General features: G+C 36.8%; 1 protein-coding gene across 3 annotated transcripts in view; it reads left to right on the top strand.

Moving 5' to 3' along the window:
- olfm1b (olfactomedin 1b) overlaps nucleotides 1-21,393 on the top strand; it is a 34,689-nt gene that overhangs the window by 6,162 nt on the left and 7,134 nt on the right. The window contains exons 1-6 of one of the 3 annotated variants that reach the window (XM_016272397.1): nucleotides 3,804-4,416; nucleotides 5,519-5,668; nucleotides 6,416-6,571; nucleotides 9,262-9,481; nucleotides 10,156-10,287; nucleotides 13,449-13,555. In XM_016272397.1, the coding sequence (XP_016127883.1) occupies nucleotides 4,267-4,416; nucleotides 5,519-5,668; nucleotides 6,416-6,571; nucleotides 9,262-9,481; nucleotides 10,156-10,287; nucleotides 13,449-13,555 (915 nt within the window). In that variant the 5' untranslated portion in view covers nucleotides 3,804-4,266. Of the gene's footprint in view, nucleotides 1-3,803; nucleotides 4,417-5,518; nucleotides 5,669-6,415; nucleotides 6,572-9,261; nucleotides 9,482-10,155; nucleotides 10,288-13,448; nucleotides 13,556-21,393 lie in introns of those variants that run through there. The other 2 variants (XM_016272398.1, XM_016272399.1) reach the window with 2 other exon arrangements.

The following is a 21,393-nucleotide window of genomic DNA, read 5'->3' as shown; positions in this document are numbered from 1 at the left end:
AAAGCAGAAAGAACAGTGTTAAAGGGAATCCCAGCTCAAGATTACTGTTTTGGTGCTCTCATGTTGATGAAAGTAAAAATGATCGCTGTTGCCTTAGAGAATGCAGCTATAAAACATTCATATCAGATGTTTTAGAATTAATAGCAATATGCACCTGACCAAGCACATCAGCGCTTTTGTAAAACTAATCCATGTGTTTGTACAGAATTAAAGAAGCTGTTCACCCACAAATAAAAAAAATTACATACTCGCCCTCATTTGTTGGACACAAAAGCAGAAACTGAATGTCAACGGATGCTGTCAAGCTTCAAAAATGACAAAAAATAATAATAACATGAGGGTGAGTACATGATGACAATGTTTAACAATCCCTTTAAGGTTGAGCTTTAACCTCATTGGCTGAGGTTGTATGTTGATTAGTTGATCAGTTTGCAGCTTAATTTGCACAATCCAAGCTTAATTTTCAATTTGTTGTCTTAACTCCATAAACAACTCTATTCTAGTGTTAATGTGTATAGAGAAATAGGTTTTGCATAAATTAATCAGCATAGACGTTTGGAATTAATTTTGATTGTTTGATTCATTAGCCAAAAACGGCTTTATTGAAAAGTATTATTTAGCACAGCTTTTTAATTAAAATATTGTCAGCTTTTATCAAAAGCCAGAAAGAAATCAAAGAAGTATTTAAATAACACGGTCAAATTTAGAGAGTTTAGAGAGAACTAACGAGACCAAATGTTACATCAAAACCTCCCAAGGGCACTAATTTGTAGAAACGTGTCAATTTGCCGGTTACAAGTCCGAGGCCATGACACAAGGTCAGCCCAACATTGAGAGCATTCTAAAAGTCTGTGCTGCACTATTTTCATGCAAAACACAGTCCTACCATGTGCGCTGATATGTTACTCGTTAATCTCTGAAATAAAAACAAGCCAATGTCATTCAAGTTGCATTGTTCATTGGCACACACGCTGAGGGATCTCAAGGCCAAACAAATTCAAGCCCAGAGTGATTTGTGCTGAAGTAACCTTATTTCTATTGCTCTATCTTTCATTCACTCCGTCTCTCTTTTATGTCTCTCTCCATCTCCTCTCACGAAAATGCAGCCATAGTGCAGGATGGTAACCATGTTCCTTATAGAGATGACATGTTCAAAATATATCTTATAGGTAGCGTTTACATAAAAATGAAAATTCATAATTTACTCACCCTCATGTTGGTCCAACCTCTGATTTCTTCCATGGAGCACCAAAGGAGACGTTTAGCAGAATAACTGAGCTGCTCACTGTCATATAATGAAAGTTGAACTGTAAAAATTAGGGAAAACACATTAAAGGAATATATCACAAATGAGAATTTGCTGAAAAGGTACTCACCCTCAGGCAATCCACGATGTAAATTAGTTTATTTCTTCAATAAATTAGGAGAAATGTAGCATTGCATCACTTGCTCAGCAGTGGATCCTCTGCAGTGAATGGGTGCCGTCAGAATGAGAGTCCAAACAGCTGATAAAAACATCACAATAATCCACAAGTAATCCACACCACTCCAGTGAGCAAGTGATGTAATGCTAAATATCTCCATATCTGTGCTAATGAAGAAACAAACTTATCTACATGTTGCCCTAAGGGCAAATTCTTATTTTGGGTGAACTATTCCTTTAAAAAAGTAGTTACTTCAAGTTGTGCATTAAATTTCAAGTCACACCATAGCATTGTGAGAGGAACAGCCTGAAATTTCAGTCTTAACATTTCAAACTTGACTGACAGCTGTGGTCACCATTCACTTGCACTGTAAGGAAAAGAACACCTTGGACATTCCATTATAAATAACTATTTTTGTGCTCTACGGGAAACCATACATGAAAATTATACAGGTTTAAGGACATGAGGATGAATAAATGATGGCAGAACTAGTCCTTTAAGGCCTGTACAGAAAGATCGGATCATTGTGGATCCACAAGCAAACCAAAAAGTGTGCATGGGTTTGTATGTAATAGACAGTGACAGGCCCGGAAAGAATATCTGCCCTAGATTCAGTGTTTTAGATGTTTTCTGTGTGATGTTTTATTAAAGTGAGGTTGGATATGCTGACAGAGACACAACTGGATGCCTGACACTCCCCGAATATCTCTCAGCCTGTTTCTCTCTCACTCAAAGGTCAGTCTACGTAAAGTGCCGTACCTTTGACATATTCATGTCTTTTTTCCCAAAATAGCAGTTTATTTTGGATTTATAATCTGGTTCATTTATAGGGTTCTGTTCTTTAAATTCAGCTTCTACTTTAAGGGGGGAACACACACTTGCTACATTAAATTTTGGGGAATATTGTCACATACGTTTTATATATATTTATTATATATATATTTGATTTCCCTATTCAGCAAAACTTTTCATATTTCAAACTCAAAATATTCTCAAATCAGTTTAAAAATGCAGGTTCCCATTGTGACAACTTACCCCATGTAGTGTGACAAAATGCCTGAGTGCAGGGGACAAAGTTAAACGTACAAGCCGAACTGTATCTATTTTTCCCTGGGCAATAACAGTATAATTATTAAAAACTTGTATGTAGCCTGAACTTACACAAAAATCGTCTTTTTTAAAACCTACCCTGAGAAATATTCACTGGGAAGAAGTGTGACACATAGTCCCGGTTTCCCCAGTTTATTTATATAATATGGTTATTTTTGGTATCACGATTCATGCACATCTAACTATGACGTGTTTTTCACCTCTTACTGTGTCACGACTACTCACTGAATTGTCTAAGTCTGTGAATAATAGGTGTTAAACAAGTGATGCATGAGACTGCACTACTCATTCTGTCATAGTGGCAGATAGTGGTCGGGTGTAATTGCATCACAGTACCGCCGATCACAACACGGGGGCGCTCGAGTCATTCTAATGCTAACTGAATTAATGCACTTACGGCACTGAATGTGTAGGATGCATGCAGGGCGCTTATATATAATCCATCTACACATGTGCATATCAGATATTTACATATGTTTAAGATTGCAATAAAGAGATTCCAAGCAAATATGCCACTTATGTTTTCATTTATTTCACAGGCGCTTATATGAGTAATATGTCCTCTTGACTTAGTGAGTACAGTATGTGGAAAATAATGTGTTTTTTAACTTTAAACCGCATAAACACATTTCATTACACCAAATACACAAAATAATGTTATTTTTAGCAACATCATATGACCCCTTTAATGGTACTATTTCTGTAAAAAAAAAAAAGCACTGATAAAAATGACTTATGACAGGGTGCTTGTTAAAATAACCCTTTAGCTGTGTGTATTTAAAGTCAAACGTTTCAGTAACAACAAGTGATATTACAAGTCGTTTGCCTGAAGCGGTATCCATAGCAACAGTAAGCTGCTTGCTTTTTCATTCATAATAGAACAGAAAAACTATCAAACTGGCCTTTTAACCTTATTATAGATTCACATATTAAAATTTTAATCACAAATAGCTTAAATGTTTTGTTTAAAACGTCTAAAACAGTTTGGCGCCAAAAAGAAAACTTTGGTTGCGCGAAAAGAACCTAGGAGAATTTGCCGCGAAAATTACTGACCGAGAATTTGACGCCCCTCAAAGTGTTTTTATCATTTGCACAGTGGTGACATTTAAAAATGATTACAATAGAGCAACAGCGAGAAATGTGATCGTTGGGCTGGATCGTTATTCACTCGCATTGACCCGGACTGGGGCGTGACATTGGGATGCTTGGTTTACAACCGTCCCGGGCGCGTGGCTATGACAATATGGGGCTATTAACGCGATCCGTCGCCAAGTGCAACTCCCCGGTGGCGCGTCTCGTGAGCAGTGGGGCGCTTGACGCGTTCACGCGTTCCCTTATATTGGAACGCGTGGCGCCGCCTCCTTTCTCATCCACGGAGAGCAGTCGGTGTGTGCAGTTGTAATCCATCCAGAGTAATTCACTTGCGTGGGGAAGGCGGACCAATAAGGGCGTGAACGCACACAAAAAAGGCACGGATAACGGAAAAGACACCAGAAGGGAGCAGCGCGCGGAGACGAGGATCACAACCGCTCAGTTTTGATCACTTTAACAACACCGGACTCCATTCAATCACTGGCAATCAAGATGAGCACCGTGAGACTGTCCGAACCGGGACCGTCAGAGGAGATGATGCGGATGATGGTGATGCACGAGGCGCTCACGGGCAGCGATGCTCGCCGTTACGGTTCCCCGGTGGCTTGTGTAGAATGAGAGTTTGGGTCAGTGCGCAGAGATGTCGGTGCCTTTGCTGAAGATCGGAGTGGTGCTCAGCACCATGGCAATGATCACCAACTGGATGTCCCAGACACTGCCATCACTAGTGGGGCTCAACACCACCAAACTGACCGCGGCGCAGGGCGGCTATCCCGACCGGAGTATAGGAGTAAGTCTCGGGTTATTTCCCCTCAAAATTCAAACATTAAGCTTTTAATATGTAAAACCATTTTCCACTATATCAGCGCGTCGCAACTCGCGTTTTCCCACATTTAAAGCGCTTTTTGTATACAAATGTTCATTCCTTTGCATTCTGTTCCATTCATTCTTTAAAAATGTGCAGTGCAGGAAGGTGTGTGCACCTCGTTGCGCTCTCGGTTTCAAAAAGTGGCGTTCTCGGACCTGCTGATGGCGATGTCATGGAATTGCGAACGCTCAGCTCATTAACATCACAATTCGTAAAGTTTTCGCCTTCTGATTAGCTCTAATCATTTTTTTTATAAAACAAAATTGCTGCAATAAGTCAATAGATACCAGAAGCATTTGTTTTGTGTGATTTGATTAGAATGAGCATGGAAAAGCCCACTGAAAGAAGCAAAGGGGTTTTAAGGCATAACATAGCGTTTTAACAGGTCTCGAGTCCCTCTAGAACATTCTTATGTTAAAAAAAAGTCAGAAAGACTGGAACAAATGAGCTACATCACTAAACACACTGTAGATGTAAACCCAGTTCTGTAGCTCTTTCGTGGTTCAGTCTTTTTCACTTTCATGGACAATTTTAATATTAATATCACTTTGAATATGAACAAAAATCTATGGGGTTTACCACGGGCCAGATTAAAAATGGAACATGCCATGAAAAGACTGCAAAGCAGACAGAATCAAAGTCTGTTTGTAGTGTTGTAATATTCCACTGGTGTGGAGATTGTGGAGATTTCGGATTCTCCAGACCTGCATCAGCGGATGTTCATCAATCCTCCATCTGTCCCTCACTCTCACCAACTCCAGACAGACTTTGATTGGATCTGTAACTCAACAGCAGTTCAAGAATGATACAGCTGAGCAGGATAGATCGCCTCTCTCTAACAGCTGTCAGTCAAATAGACTACAAACTGTGCACGTGAATGAGGCTGATGTAAAGCTGCTGCGTTTTGATTGGTGGGTGGGGAAGGGGGGCGAGCAGATGGGATTTTGCATAATCTTGTGTCAATAAGTCTGGGATTATAAATGAAACCATGAAGTTTAGATGTTGTAATATTTCTCGTTGTCAGGTTTTACCTGCTAACCCAGAGGAGTCCTGGCAGGTGTACAGCTCGGCTCAGGACAGCGAGGGCAGGTGTGTGTGTACGGTCGTCGCACCTCAGCAGACCATGTGCTCAAGAGACGCCCGCACCAAACAACTCCGCCAGCTACTGGAGAAGGTGACCTCCCGACCCATAATGCTCTATTGGTTTGCCCTTGGGCATCATGAGTTGCCACAGACACAGAATCTATGATAACCAGAGCTTTCCTCCAGAGATCAAAGTGACCTAGAGGCATGAGCCTAACAACAATATTATTCGCATAGAGTTAATGAGTTCCTCTGGAACACGGCTGGCGCAAAGGCAAACAGCCTTTCCTCAGAAAGACAATGATGCAACTCCTCGGACACATCAAATCATTAGCAGACGTGGTATAGCTGCAGAACTCGCTAGTGTGCTGAAGGTCACTAGATTTGTTATATATTGATGTTTAGAGTCGATATATTTAAACGTTTCATCAAAATCAGATCATTTTTATTAAGCTTAGTGGTAGTAAGAAAATGTTTTTTTTTTTTGTAAAAGGATAACAAATTAAATATCAAATGATCAAAATAAAAAAAATAAACGTAATATCTTGTAAAATATGTAGTTATATTCATAATCGCATATGTTTTTCAAAATAATAATACAAATAATTTTATGAAATGAAAAAATTAGAAGGAAAAAATTTAAAACATTGCATTTTTGTTCAAGAGAGGATAACAAATGAAACATTTAATACATTCAATTATATATTTTTATAATTTTATTTTATATATTTATTTTCAAAGTATATACTTATATATATATATATATGAAGAAGAATTATATGAAATGTGTTTACTTACAAAACCACTTTATCTCTGGTATGTCTGTGTGTGTTTTTAGGTGCAAAACATGACGCAATCAATCCAAGTATTGGACCAGCGGACCCAGAGGGACCTGCAGTACGTTGTGAAGATGGAAGATCAGCTCCGTGGCCTGGAGACCAAATTCAGACAGGTGGAGGAGAACCACAAACAAAACATCGCCAAGCAATACAAGGTAAACACACAATTAAATGCAAACAGTGCACATATTTCACATGAATGCACACATTGTTCCACACTTTCATACACAAACACTGCAGATTGCATGCACACCTATGAAAGGTTGTGTGATTCTTGCGAAATGTGCAGACCTGTCTGATTCGATCCAAACAATTAGTGAACTTTTGGTCAAATGCAATATTTGCATTTTTGTATTTTTACATTTGCGAACAGAAGAATGCACAATTAAATATGAATTATTCAATTAAAAATAATAACAAAGAACAAAAATAAACTAAAATATCAAACAAAACAAATTAAATATTAATAATTAATAAAGGATCTGCACATTTCGTTTTTTCTATAATGTACCAATCAAAGCATCCCATGACACACTACTCTACCTGACACATGCATGGACTGTAATTTTGTTGGCACTTTGTAACACAAGCGTAAGTGTGCGAGTGCATGAGATGTGCGTGTGAGACTGTGAGAGCACGTGAATGTGTTAGCTAGGTTAGTGAGTTAGCTCCCTGTGCTGAGTGTGTTGTTTCTTGCTTGCAGGGCTAACTATAAAGACATGATAGGAGAGCCAGAGGCCAGAAGAGGCAGGTCTAACCCACGATTGACTGAAGTGGGCGTCAGTCACGCTGTTTATGTCACGATTCTCATATTCTATTCGTCATTAGCTGTAAGAAACACTTCTCCCCCCCTCCCTTATCCAACCACCAATCAGATCTCCTCCTGCATGCTACTCTAAAGAATTGTTACGTATTATTTAGTTTCATTGCTATATTGCTATTATTATTACTATTACTACCATTATTATTCTCATCTTTGCTAGTATTGCTTAAGTTTTATTATTATTATTTATTATTATTATTATTATTACTCTTATTATTTGTCACTATGAGTCTTTGGTTTTTGAAGTAATATGCGTTTTTGAAGTAAAGAATTTAATCTTAACATCACATTGTTGTATGTGAGTTGTAATTTCAGCATGTGTCCCTTTCTGCTGTTGCATTCAAAACGACAACTAATAAAGTCTTTTCCCAATTGTTTACCGTGTTCAGAGCGCTTGATTTCGTCGATAAATGTTTGTAGATATATAATTTTTTATACGGATATGAGTAGTTTTACTGCATCTTGGCCTCTGGTCTCTCACTGGCTCTACAAGCACGTGCGCACACACACACACACACACACACACACACACACATATAACCTGCTAAAAAATTTCTTGGTTTATTGAAGCACTTCAGCAAAGAATCCTCTTATTAAAAACCATTTCTCAGGGTTTGTGAGGTGCTATATGCAAATTTAAGTTTGTATTACATTTGAAGTTCTTGATATTAGCATCATTTGTTACAAAAGTGGATTTTTTTAAGCATCAGTACATACAAAACAGTCTCTTTACCTTGTGAAAAATAAGTACACAATATTATATACTTAATATACTTAAGTGCGAACTGAATGTAATGTTTTTGGACACTTGCCGTAATTGCATTTTATTTAAAATTAAATGAAACTATTAGTTTACATTTATATTAAATGCATTTAGAGTGATTTTAGGACTTAAGTTCATTGTTATATGTAATTTTAAATTGTCTTTGAAATATGGTGTACTGCTGAATGTGCAGACAGGCATTTATGGTAAATTTAAATCATATCATCGTTTATTGGTCTTTTGTAATGATGAAATTGCAATTTAGTACAACGTTTAACTCTAAACGTAATATTTTTAATTTGACATTATTACAAATTACACAAAGTGTACTTAAGTGTGTTAAAACATCTGTAAGCATTATCTGCAAGTAGTTTTTTTTTTTTAAATATACTTAAGATTTTAAGTGCACATTCAATACAACTAATTCAATTCTATACAAAAGGCACACTTCTTTTTCACAAGGGTAAACAAGCATTTAAAGTAGAACAGAGCTTTTTTGCACTAGCGAAGTTCATAAAAAAAGGTTTGGTCTGGTGGGGAAAAACTGGACTGACCTGCACAAAACCCAGACCTGAACATAGAAGACCTTTGCAACCTTTTTCGATCATCCAACATCGATTCCTGACCTCACTGATGCTCAGGAGCAGATCTCTGCATCCTTGTTCCAGCGTCTAGAAAAACTTTCCCAGAAGAGTAGAAACTGTTATAGAAGCAAAACAAAGAATAAATGCTCATTCACACCATAAATAATAGTTATAAAGATGACTATAACGATTAGCGTCCACACCGACGCACGATAACTTTGTTTATTATAAGCATACTGCAGTTTTGTTGTCCGCTTGTGCTCTTTAAAGTCTGGTGAATTATAATATAAACCATTATTATTATAAATGTGGTGTGGCCTCTGCCATTCTTTTAAATTTGAGAACGATATCTTTATCGTTATAGTTTTATCCTTGGTGTGAACGGGTCTCAACTCATCGTAAATGCCAACGATTTTGAAATTGAAGCACACTGGTGTGGTGTTTAGATGTCCACATGCTTTGAGGCAGATGTGGTTTTCTATAAGAACTCCAATGGCTGTAAAACCCTTTGAAATGTTTATTTTAAGAGTGTCCAGATGAACAAACACACTATAAACAACAATATTCAACACCTAGATTATTCAAATTAGCATAGGCAGCAGAATTCAGACAGATTTCAGAACGTACAGTAGGCAAGACTTTCCAACGTTTTCACATTACATACTGTACTTGCAGGCCATAAAGGCAAAAATGGCGGAGCTGCGTCCGCTGATTCCCGTACTGGAGGAGTACAAAGCGGACGCGCGGCTGGTTCAGCAGTTTAAGGAGGAAGTGCAGAACTTGACGTCCAGTCTTAGCCTCCTCCAGCAGGAGATGGGAGCCTACGACTATGATGACCTGCACTCTCGCGTGGTTAGTCTCGAGGAGCGGCTACGGGCATGCATGCAGAAGCTCGGTAAGACACACAACAAATATGTGTTTATCGTTTTCAACAAAGTTTACCCAAGACATGATACTGGCTCAACATCGTTTGAATTCCAGGTACAGTATAAAATAAGCTCAATTTGTGGCATAATGGTGATCACCACAAAATTTCCACTTGTTCCTTCTTTTGTTTAGGAAAATAAAATTATGGCACTTTTAATGGAAGTGAATGTAGCCAATCTGTAAATGTTGAAAAAAAACAAGTTTGACAAGCAGTATTTGTCAAGCATAACCATACATTTGACGTGCAGTGAAATGCTTTTTTGACTTTCTGCACAAAAAAACAAAAACAAAAAAAATTTAATTACATAAATTAACATATATTAGAATTTGCAACACAGTGTAGAAAAAGTAAAAAAAACTGTAAACCTTTACAGCTAAAACAATACACATTTTAACAGAACTAATTTTATAAAATAATAATCTCACTATAAATACTCCAGAAATTGAAATTGGCCTGTTAACTTCCATTGTACGTGTCTTGTTGTAATCTCAATTTTATTTTTTTCCCCAAATTATTTTTGTGGCAATTAACCTTATGCCACATGTTTGTACCAAACTTGTAGAATTAATTTAAGAAATGCTATCATTTTAGAATTAAAACAAGCAGCATTTACTTAATTTATGAATCATTTTTTCTTTGAGGACATTGCGGAGAGAAGACAACGACTTTGTCTGATTTAGCTGCTCACAGACTAAACGTGCGTCACAAATATACCGACCCAAGTATGCGAGTAGATGCTGGACTTTCTAACATAACAGCCAAAAAAGTCATGGGTATGAGCCGCCATGTGTCACAATCAACTGATGATTAATCAAGGGTGCAGCGGTAATTAATTAATAAAGCAACGCTTTTAAAAAATAAAGGTTCTTAGCAGCATCTCAGGTTCAAAGAACTTTCTGAACTATTTTGGCCAGTTCCAGATTTTCTGTGTGGTTCTTAAGTTCAGTGTTTTGGCTCCTGGGTTCTCTAAAGCACCAACACATGATGGCTTTCATAAGCACATAAAAATAAACAAACCTTTATTGGCATCCATGGTTCCATTAAGAACCTTTAACATCCATGGAACCTTTCTATTTCAGGCTCTTTATAGTAGAAAGAGTTCTTCACACTAAGAAAAATGGAACTGTTCACTGAAAGGAAACCGGTTCTTCTATGACACCACTGCAAAAAAAAAAAACCTTTATTTTTAAGAGCGAACTAAAGAATGGTTTAAAAAGATCAGGTACAAATTAAGGCATTTATAATAAGAGAAATGAAGTCAAAATCAGAATCTAATCTCACTTGTCTCCGATTCACTCTAATCTGATTTCTCAAACACGTTGTCTGCCATTTCCCAATGATGAAGAAAAATCTTAAATGAGATCTCTTTAAATTGACTGTTTCTTCTTGACTTCTGCTTACGTCTCCTGCTTCTCAGATGTTTCAGAAGAGCCCAATATTCTCCTGTGTCTCTTCTGGAGTTTTCAGAGGAGATCTCAACATCTCAAACTGTGTGATTTGACCAAAAGTCTGCAATCAAAATTTCAATATTTTTCATCCATTTCTACTAAGATCAAATGTTCTGAGCTGCTCTGTACTATTACTGTATGTCAACTATTCTTTCATTTGGGTCTGTTTTTATTTTAGCAGAAACATCTGAGATGTAGCTGATACTTAAAGGGGTCATAGGATGCTACATGCACTTTTACAAGTTGTTTGAACTGAAATGTGTGTTGGCAGTGTGTGTACACAACTACCCTATAATGATAAAAATCTACCTAGTGTTTTTTTGTTAATCTACTAAAATCTTTACCCCTTTCTCAAATCGAGCCGATCTCAGATGCCTGCCTGTGTGACGTCACACAGACAGGCCCCTCCCACGATAGTTGATTGACAGTAACGTTTCAGCACAGACTGGACTGGTGTCTTACCTTAGCTCCGCCCTGAGTGAGCTGTCATCAGTCCGCCATTGTTTCACCGCTAGAGCAGATGTAGACAAGAATGACTCCTAAGCGATTGAGGTGTTCTGTTGTTGGATGTAATAATGAACATAGCAGTCGTCGTTTACTCCCGACATCTGAGGAACTCCCCACTGCTGAAGACGCAGTGGATTATGTTTGTTTTTGAAGACAATGTGCCCCCGATCTACATAAATGCATCTATGTTCGCGCGAATAATTCGTGATCCAGCTTCACCTACAGAAGAAGTGAGTGTACGAATAACCATACATTTGACGTGCAGTGAAATGCTTTTTTGACTTTCTGCACAAAAAAACAAAAACAAAAAAAATTTAATTACATAAATTAACATATATTAGAATTTGCAACACAGTGTAGAAAAAGTAAAAAAAACTGTAAACCTTTACAGCTAAAACATAAATGCATCTATGTTCGCGCGAATAATTCGTGATCCAGCTTCACCTACAGAAGAAGTGAGTGTAAGATTTCTGCATGCTCTGAACAGAGCTGTTTTTGACAGGGTAAAAAAGGTGTTTTTTACACTACCATTGAGAACCAAACTATGTTACAGACTTTTCATTAAGACCCGAAAGAATCATATCAACTTGTGGAAAATGGGCATCCTATGACCCCTTTAAATGAAGCATTACTGAGAACTCAGTTCAAGTCTCTTGAGCTATAAAAGAGTAAAATTATGCATTCACCATCACAGCCTCCATTTCCCAGCATCCATGCACACACACACACACACACACACCAGCATCTTTTCTCCGGTGTGTATCATCTTTCTTTCTCCTTCACGCCGAGTTTCTGGAAGAAAAATCTGGGCCAGTTTCACTGTACGATCAATACGGCTTTAAAACAACTGATTGATCTCTCCTTTCTCACACACACTTGAGCTTCATCTTCTGATGAATATGAAACATTTACAGGAAAACCATATGAATTTCACATATTCCCATGCACATTACATCCCACACGTGACATGAATGAGTTTGTGCTTTGGCAAGGAAAGATGTATTACTATTACTGTTCTAAGCCATCAGATTTACAGCAAAAATCACATTTTCATCAGAAACATAAAAATGTAGTTCACTATTTCACTTGTTCAAACATAAATCCTCAAATGCCATTTTGATGCGAGATCACATGAGATTAAACAAGAACACATGAATTTAATGTTCTCACATGCAGCACGTGAAATAAAAAGTAAATTTCACATATAATGAAAAAGAAACGGCAAGTTACACTGAATTAAACATGAAATCGAAGTAGAATGACTGAAATCCTATTCTCTTGTAAAACATATTCTAATAATCTATATTGACTACTTCGAAAAATCACTTTTTACAGTGTATATTGACAATAATGAATCCGTAATCTAATACGTTGCTTCATTACATTGTGTGAGAGGGTTGTGTGTTTTTTGCAGATGTGTGTCTGCAGTGTGAGAGAATCAGGGCTTTAGTCTAAAGATAGTAGCATAATAATTTAGTCATGTATCTCCCCCCAGACAACTGATTACAGCTCAGTGTGTTAATCTCAATCGTGTGGGTGTTTGTTGAATGGGCGAGGATAAATACACACACACACAGTTATTACTCACTATCACCCCAGGACGTCAAAACCCATAATTTTTTATATTTATCTTACGATTTATCTGTATGTCATACTCTCTCTCCCTGTCACACACATGAAAAACATTCATATGTTTTCCTCTATCAATGAAGACTTTTTCTCTCTCTTCATCATGAAAACTCATAACGAAGCTCAGTGAGACTCAATTAAAGTAATTTAATCATAACCTTCACACCAAGATATAAGATTACCACAGTAATTATGACTGAATCGGACTCATCATAACATTACAGCATTAAATCTCTAATCTCATTAAACTTGTGTGTGTGTGACAATAGGCTTCTCGTAAGAAAGTGTGTGTGTGAGTGCAATTATATATACGTGTGTGTAATTAAATATGTGTGTTGTGCATCCTGCAGCGTGTGGTAAGCTGACCGGCATTAGTGATGCAATCACTATTAAAACATCCGGGTCTCGATTCGGATCCTGGATGACGGACCCTCTTGCTCCTGAAGGAGACACTAGGGTGAGTGTAAACGCAAAAACATATACATATTTAACTATTTTAAATATATATAAATGCAATCAGACATATGATACCCATCAAACATTTGGGGAAATGAAGTCTCTTTTACTCACCAAGGCTGCATTTACTTTGACCAAAAATACAGTAAAATCACTAATATTGTGAAATATTATTACAATTTAACATAGCTGTTTTCTATTTAAATATATTGTAAAATGTAATTTATTCTCGTGATGCAAAGCTGAATTTTCAGCATCATTACTCCAGTCTTCAGTGTCACATGATCCTTCAGAAATCCTTCTAATTTGCTGGTTTGCTGCTCAAGAAACATTTCTTATGATTGTCAATGTTTAAAACAGTCGCGCTGCTTGATATTTTTAGGATTTTTTTAGAACCATTTTTTAGGATTCTTTAATGAATATAAATTTCAGAAGAACAGCATTTATTCAAAATAGAAATCTTTTGGAATATTATAAATGTCACGAGTGCCACTTTTGATCAATTTAATGTGCATTCCTTGCATTTCTGTATTTCTTAGTATTTGTACAACAGTAAATTCCTTCTGTAGGACAAACAGGATTCATTTCTGAGATTCATTAACATGCAGGTAGTGTAGGATAGCTGGTTATTTTATGCCAGCAGTAAAAAGCCACAAGCACATAGCTGCCGGCAACCGCTTTATAACTATGTTGCTTTATAACCATAAGAAAAACAAACCTCAAGGCTGAGCCGTCATTCACAAATGCAAATATACGTCCTATATTGAAGTACACAGAGAAAAATTAAAACACACAATGAAGTTCTTTGCCCTCATGCTATTTCAGAAAATACATCATCTAAATATTTAGTCCATCATCAGGATCTGCTAAAATCACATGCTCACTGTGTAGCTGATGAATTGGTTCATTTAGATAATTTGTCTCTGTGAACTGAAAAAAAATTTCCACTCATAAATGTTCCCAGGATTCAAAGCACTGCATTTTATTCTTCTTTTAAACTTCTTCTAATTCTTTTCATTCTTCGTTTTGTTAGCGACTTTACTTTTACACTGTTTATCATTCCAACAACATTTACAAAGAGTTTTGAATCACTCGGTATGAAAGAATTTTTAAAAAACGATTAATTAATAACCATTTGTTTGCAAGTTTACTTTTACATTATTTATCATTCAAACAACATTTACAAACAGTTTGTGAGTCCACTGGAACAAGAACCAGTTCGCAATAAAGTTAAACATTCGTTTGCGAGTTTACTTTTACACTGTTTATCGTTCAGAAAACATTTGTGAATCACTTGGAACAAAAGAATAAAAAAAGAAGCAATTCGTAATAACCATTAATTTGCGAGTTTGCTTTTACATTGTTTATCATTCCAACAACATTTACAGAGAGTTTTGAATCACTTGGAATGATCAGTTCTCATTTGCGAGTTTACTTTTATGCGGTTTATTAATCAATCAACATTTAAGAACAGTTTGTGAATCACTTGGAACCAAAAGAACTAAAAAAAAAAAAAACTATTCGTGAGAACCATTTGTTTGCAAGTTTACTTTTACATGATCATTCAAACAACATTTTCAAAGAGTCCACTGGAACAAAAGAATCAAGCAAGAACAAGTTCGCAATAATTCGTTTGTGAGTTTACTTTTACACTGTTTATAAATTCAAACACATTTATAAACAGTTTATGAATCACTTGGAAAACGATCCAGTTCAAAACAGCAATTCGTTTGCAAGTTGGACATCCACGGAGTTGAAGTCAGGTCACTAACACTCACAGCGGCACGAGGGGAAAATAAGCGAGGCCAAATAAGTTTCAACTCGTCCAGATGTGAAGTGCTCCAGCGGGGGCTCGTAATGGAGGCCCCCGAGGGGCTTGTGATAGCGGGTGGAGGTTAAGAAACAGCAGACTGTGGAGGATGAATGAGGGCAGCTGGAAATGAGTGTGAGACGTTCCTGATAGCCCGTGTGAAGAAGCCGATTCTTTGCCTAATCGTTTCTCAGACATTTGTGAGAGTGTGAAGAGGGTTTGTGGTTATGTTGTATGGCACAGCAGAAGTGTGCTGTAACATTTGACCTATTTATCTGTCAGATTGCATGCCGTTGTGGTTAAAGATCTGGGCCGGTTACCAAACGTTATAGTATCGAACCCACACGGGTTGATCTATGAGGCATCAGCACTGCATCCGTGGCCAGGATCTTAACCCCAGGTTGCAAGCGACTGTTCCTGTAATAAATATCCTGCACGCGGCTTTGCATTGAAGTGTGGCTATATGACAAATTGGCAATTAGCAGTTGGCATCCCAGAGCTGCATATGCTTTAACTGCTGCGTTTGTGAGAAGTTTCTCAGCAAGCAGCTTTCCAGTTCTCACTGATGAGAACAAAACTTAAAGTGAATTGAGCTGAAGAATGACAGTATTGTCTTCAGTGGAGCTGCTTTACAGCAGAATTAAAATTTTTCTCATACTTGATGAAGTTTGCATAATTAATTCAGGTATTTTCTTGTTTATTACTGTGAAGCTGCTTTAAAACAATGTGTTTTATATAAAGCACTACTGTATACTGCTACTGTTCCAGACCGTTTCATTTCACAAGCATCTTTTCTGTTTTGCCTTTTGTTTTTTGAGAGCTGCGGTCCTGGAAACAATACAATTACATGTGAAAAACCTGTCCAGTGTTCACCAACTGTTACAGTAACTTTAGTTTACATGTTAGTAGATAGATCTTCATGCACCAATATTTCATCAAAAATGAACCGTTATTACTATATAGCTGAAACAATGTACAATTTGAAATTACATTAGATTTGCTAAATTTAACAATTATTCGTTTTTAATATTATTGTTATTATTTTTTTTTTTACAAAATTAGATGAGCAAAAATAACCTGAAAGTAAACATAGGGAAAATTACTATGTACAATTAAATATCTAATATGGGCCAAACATTTTTTTTAAACAAACATGTAACAAAGAATATGTATATATATACACACACACACACCAATATACTGTGCAATTTACTTTATAAAATAACAATTTAAAGACAATTTGTGTCCTTAACATTTTTCTTGAAGGTCATATTATATTATGAATATAGGAATGCTGTGGCTATATTCATAATGTAGTTTAGCTCTTATTGCACTTTGCAAAGAATTATAACAGTACACTGAAAAAACGTTTTACTCACAAATTGCTAGTAAATTCCACAAATAATTTTAAAAAATTGCAAGACTTCATGTGTTCCATTCAATTAAACGTAAAATGTTGAAGTAGATAGACTGAAATCGTATTTTCATGTGCAATGCACTCCAATAGTCTTTGCTTTATTTACAATAAAAAATAAATAAAATCAATGTTCACCAACCACCAATTTTACAGTGTACAGCAGACTGGAAAATATAAAAGTACAACAAATACTCCAATACAAAACCAAAAAATATTAGATTCCATTGCAAATACTCATACTAGACCTTTGATTTAGAAACAACACACATTCACCTCAAAATACACAATTACGAACCCAAAAAGCCATTAAAGTGATGCCTTGAGCAAACTAGTCCCTCCAAATGCCATAAACGCAGCAGAGCAATTATAAATCAGGCTAGTGAACATATAACCTTCATTCACACCCACAGACCCGGTTTTAGTGCTTCCCCCTCCCTCTTATTCTGTTTTTCTCACACTTTGGGTTGGAGGCTCTTGTTCTCAAAGATTGATGAGACCGTAGGCTGTATGTGTGAGACAGACAGAGCGTGGAGAGAAAGACGTGTGTGTGTGTGTGTGTGTGTGTGTGGGAGTGAACAATAAGCAATATCTCTGAGCAGTTTTTGGCTCTTCAAAGATAAAAAGCTTTGGCAGAGCAGCGTGTTGCTGTCAGAGATACCAAGCAGAGATGGAGCAGCATTCAATCTCTGCATGAGCATTAAGTTAAAGCCGAACAAACACCCTGTGACCGACCAGAATATGGTCAAATATTAATGCTGCGTTCTATATTCTGATCATATTCCTATTTGATTTCCAACTTCTGACCATAAAGGTATTTTGTGGCCTGAAGATGATGCATAAAATAGCAATGCTACCAGTAGCTTTACAAATCAACAACAAAAAAAAAGTGCCCTGGCATCCAAATTGCACAGGATAAACTAATATTTATTCTGCATGTATATGATTATCAAAAAGGATTATTTACTGCGTTTTACACACTTGTCATTGCAAAGGAGTTTTATGAGCATATAATGATTGACATCTGACTCACTAAAGCAACTTATTTGCATATAAACATCACATTTCAGAACTCAAAATGGTTATAATTTTTTTGGTATTGTTTATTATAAAATTGTGTTGCTTAATAAATTATTTTTAGTCATTAAGGATACATTAATTGGATCAAAGGTGACAGTAAAGACATTTATAATGATTTCGATTTCAAATAAATGCTATTCTTTTGATCTTCCTATTCATTAAAGCAGAGTTATTGTAGTTAACTAAAACTGAAACTAAAATTAAAACCATTAAAAAACATGTTACTTATAAAATAAATGTTAAAGGGGTCCTATTATGCTTTTTCACTTTTTGAATTTTAGTCAGTGTGTAGCAGCGGCAATCCACCTGTCACTCAAGTGGCCACGTCTTTAATTATGCAGAACTGTAAGGCTTAATATAATTTAAACGGATGAGTTATAACAAAATTCACTCCCCTCACAGTTGTCATGAAGGGCAAAATTTGCTATATAGACCAAAACCACTTTTTGTACCAGGCTGTAAACATATTTGTTTCTGCTGTAAAGTTGGGCATTTTAACATGGGAGTCTATGGGACTGACTCCCTTTTGGAGCCAGCCTCTAGCGGCCAGTCGATGAATTGCAGTTTTAGTCACTTCCGTGTTGGCTTCACAAGAGAGACCGGAAGGTTGCCACTCGGATATCACAAAGCGGCCCTAGGTGTTTCCCATACATTGAGTGCGGGTGTTTTTATATCACTGTACTTCTAAAGGAAACGACTGTCTTCAGAAAATTGGATGCCATTTTCATGTAATCTTGCACGTAATGTCTGATAAAGCAGTGTTTTTTTGAGCGGAGCGCTGCTTTGTGTACAGCCGTTCCCGGGAAAACCTTGATCTCTACCACTCCAACAGCGCCTCCTGCTGGCAGAGAATGAGTTTGCATATATATGCAGCCTGGGAAACACTGGACTATGGTATAAATAAATTCAACTGAATAACAGTTTCACTGCAATTCATGTTATAATATTAGAATTAAATAACAATAACAAATAATACATATGCACTTATCTGTACATAGGATGTCAACAACCGCTTAAAAATAACTGCATTTACTATCTAAAACGTGATTTAGCCAAAAAAACAACAACAACAACAACGTTACCACTCTAATATGTCTTGCAATATCCGTGCGTGCAAAGGTTCTGCGCGATCCTCTTGTTCAATATTCTCTTGGTCTGAATCCGGCTCAAATTGATATGGCAATATTGACGCCAATCACAATGCACTGGGGCAGCTAACCAATCACATCACATTTAGTTTTTCGGAAGGTGGGCGTTCATCAAACCCGGAACTAATCAAGCCGTTTGTGCCAGACTGGGGAGAAAGGTATTGTAATAGTGTAAATTATGTAAAAAATAAAGTGTTTTTCAAGCCACCGAGCATGAGAGCATGTTCTAGTACACCCCCAAAACTAATTCAAGACATTGTAAAAGAGCATAATAGGACCCCTTTAAATGAAATAAAAGAAAATATTTTTAAATGATTTCAGCTAGTTGCCAAGGCAATATTTCTCATTTTTATTTAGTTTAACTTGATGCACTAAACTAATAAATCAAAAAATGAATTAATAAAAATTATATTGACCAAAAAAAACCGACTAAAAAATGAGAAAAACAAATAACCAAATTACTAAAACGATTACTAAACTTAAAATGAAAAATATAAAAATCAAACCTGACTCAATAGTATCTCAATGATACTAAAATGCCACTGCATCAAAGAATTATGGAAAAAAAGTAAATTTTTCCACAAAAAATATGAAGCAGTACAACTGTTTTCAACATTAATAATAATAGAATGATTTCTGAAGGATCGTGTGACACTTAAGACTGGAGTAATGATGCTGAAAATTCAGCTTTATATCACAGGAATAAATTAAAAATTTTAATATATTTAAATAGAAAACACTTATTTTAAATTAAAATAATATTTCACAATATTACTGTTTTACTGTATTTTTTATCAAATAAATGTGAGCATAAGAGACTTCTTCAAACAACATTTAAACAACAACCCAGTTTTACATGGAAAGCTGACCAGATCCTGGCTAAAAAAACATCAGTTTGGAGGGAAAAAATGTTTTATGGTGTTATTTTGGTGTTGACCAAAGGATGAGCTCCTTCAGCTGATTCTTGGCACGTCCTTCTACTTTTGGGGATTTTATAATTGCCACTTCTGCCCAGGACTCACTCACTGAGAGTATTACCACACTGCTCTGTGTAAAGTTGCTTTGGAACAGTTTATATTGTGAAGAATGCGGTTAAAACACTACACAATCTAATCAAATGTTATTGCTGCAGCCTTACAGTGAACAACTGTGGGTTTTAAAAGAGATAAAGGTTGTGCAGTATGTTCAAACATGAAGAAAGGGTGAGTTTGTATGTTGATATATACAGTAGATGTTGTTTACTGCCTCGTGCCTCCTATAGAGAGCACACAGACGCCCCCGCTGGGCCGCGAGGCTCTGGAATATTCCATAAGCGTGACTGCTCTACCTTTCCATTTACACTGCTCTGTGTAAAGTTGCTTTGGAACAGTTTATATTGTGAAGAATGCGGTTAAAACACTACAAAATCTAATCAAATGTTATTGCTGCAGCCTTACAGTGAACAACTGTGGGTTTTAAAAGAGATAAAGGTTGTGCAGTATGTTCAAACATGAAGAAAGGGTGAGTTTGTATGTTGATATATACAGTAGATGTTGTTTACTGCCTCGTGCCTCCTATAGAGAGCACACAGACGCCCCGCTGGGCCGCGAGGCTCTGGAATATTCCATAAGCGTGACTGCTCTACCTTTCCATTCGCTCACCGAGAGACAGAAGCCACAGTCATGCTGGGAAATCTCCACGGAGAGTCGCTTTTATCCGGAATGATCTGGAATTATCCCCTTAGGGTTCGTAATGCCTGGCACACAGCAACTTCCTGGCTGTCAGTTTTCACTGCCTGCGTTCTGCCACAGCCAGGGAAGGATGGACACCTTCAGTCTGGAATTTAATTAAGACCTCGCTGAACACATCCTGCTGTGCTGGCAAATTCATGCCAGAACAAAAAAATCGAATGCAAGCACAGACAAAATAAAGAACAACTTGACCTACTTCCATTGATCGCTGAAAGGATGAGTCTGTAGTTTAACCTTCCGTACTCAAGTTTTGATTCTGTGAATGTCAAGCCAGAATTCTGACTATCCGTCCGTCCGTCCGCGCCCCCCTGCCTGCCTGTCTATCTATCTGTCTATCTATCTGTCTGTCTATCTATCCAACTGTCCATCCGTCTGCCTGTCCGTCCATCTGTCTGTCTGTCTGTCTGTCTATCTATCTATCTATCTGTCTGTCTGTCTATCCAACTGTCCATCCGTCTGCCTGTCCGTCCGTCCGTCTATCTATCTATCTATCTATCTATCGATCCGTCCGTCCGTCCGTCTATCTATCCATCCATCTGCCTATCTATCTATCTATCTATCTATCTATCTATCTATCTATCTATCTATCTATCTATCTATCTATCTATCTATCTATCTATCTATCTATCTATCTATCTATCTATCTATCTATCTATC

This window comes from Sinocyclocheilus grahami, unplaced genomic scaffold, assembly GCF_001515645.1.
Source record: "Sinocyclocheilus grahami isolate Dianchi unplaced genomic scaffold, SAMN03320097.WGS_v1.1 scaffold70.1, whole genome shotgun sequence".
NCBI lineage: Eukaryota > Metazoa > Chordata > Actinopteri > Cypriniformes > Cyprinidae > Sinocyclocheilus > Sinocyclocheilus grahami.
The sequence above is the reverse complement of the archived record's forward strand: the minus strand, read 5'-3'. Positions and strand labels throughout refer to the sequence as shown.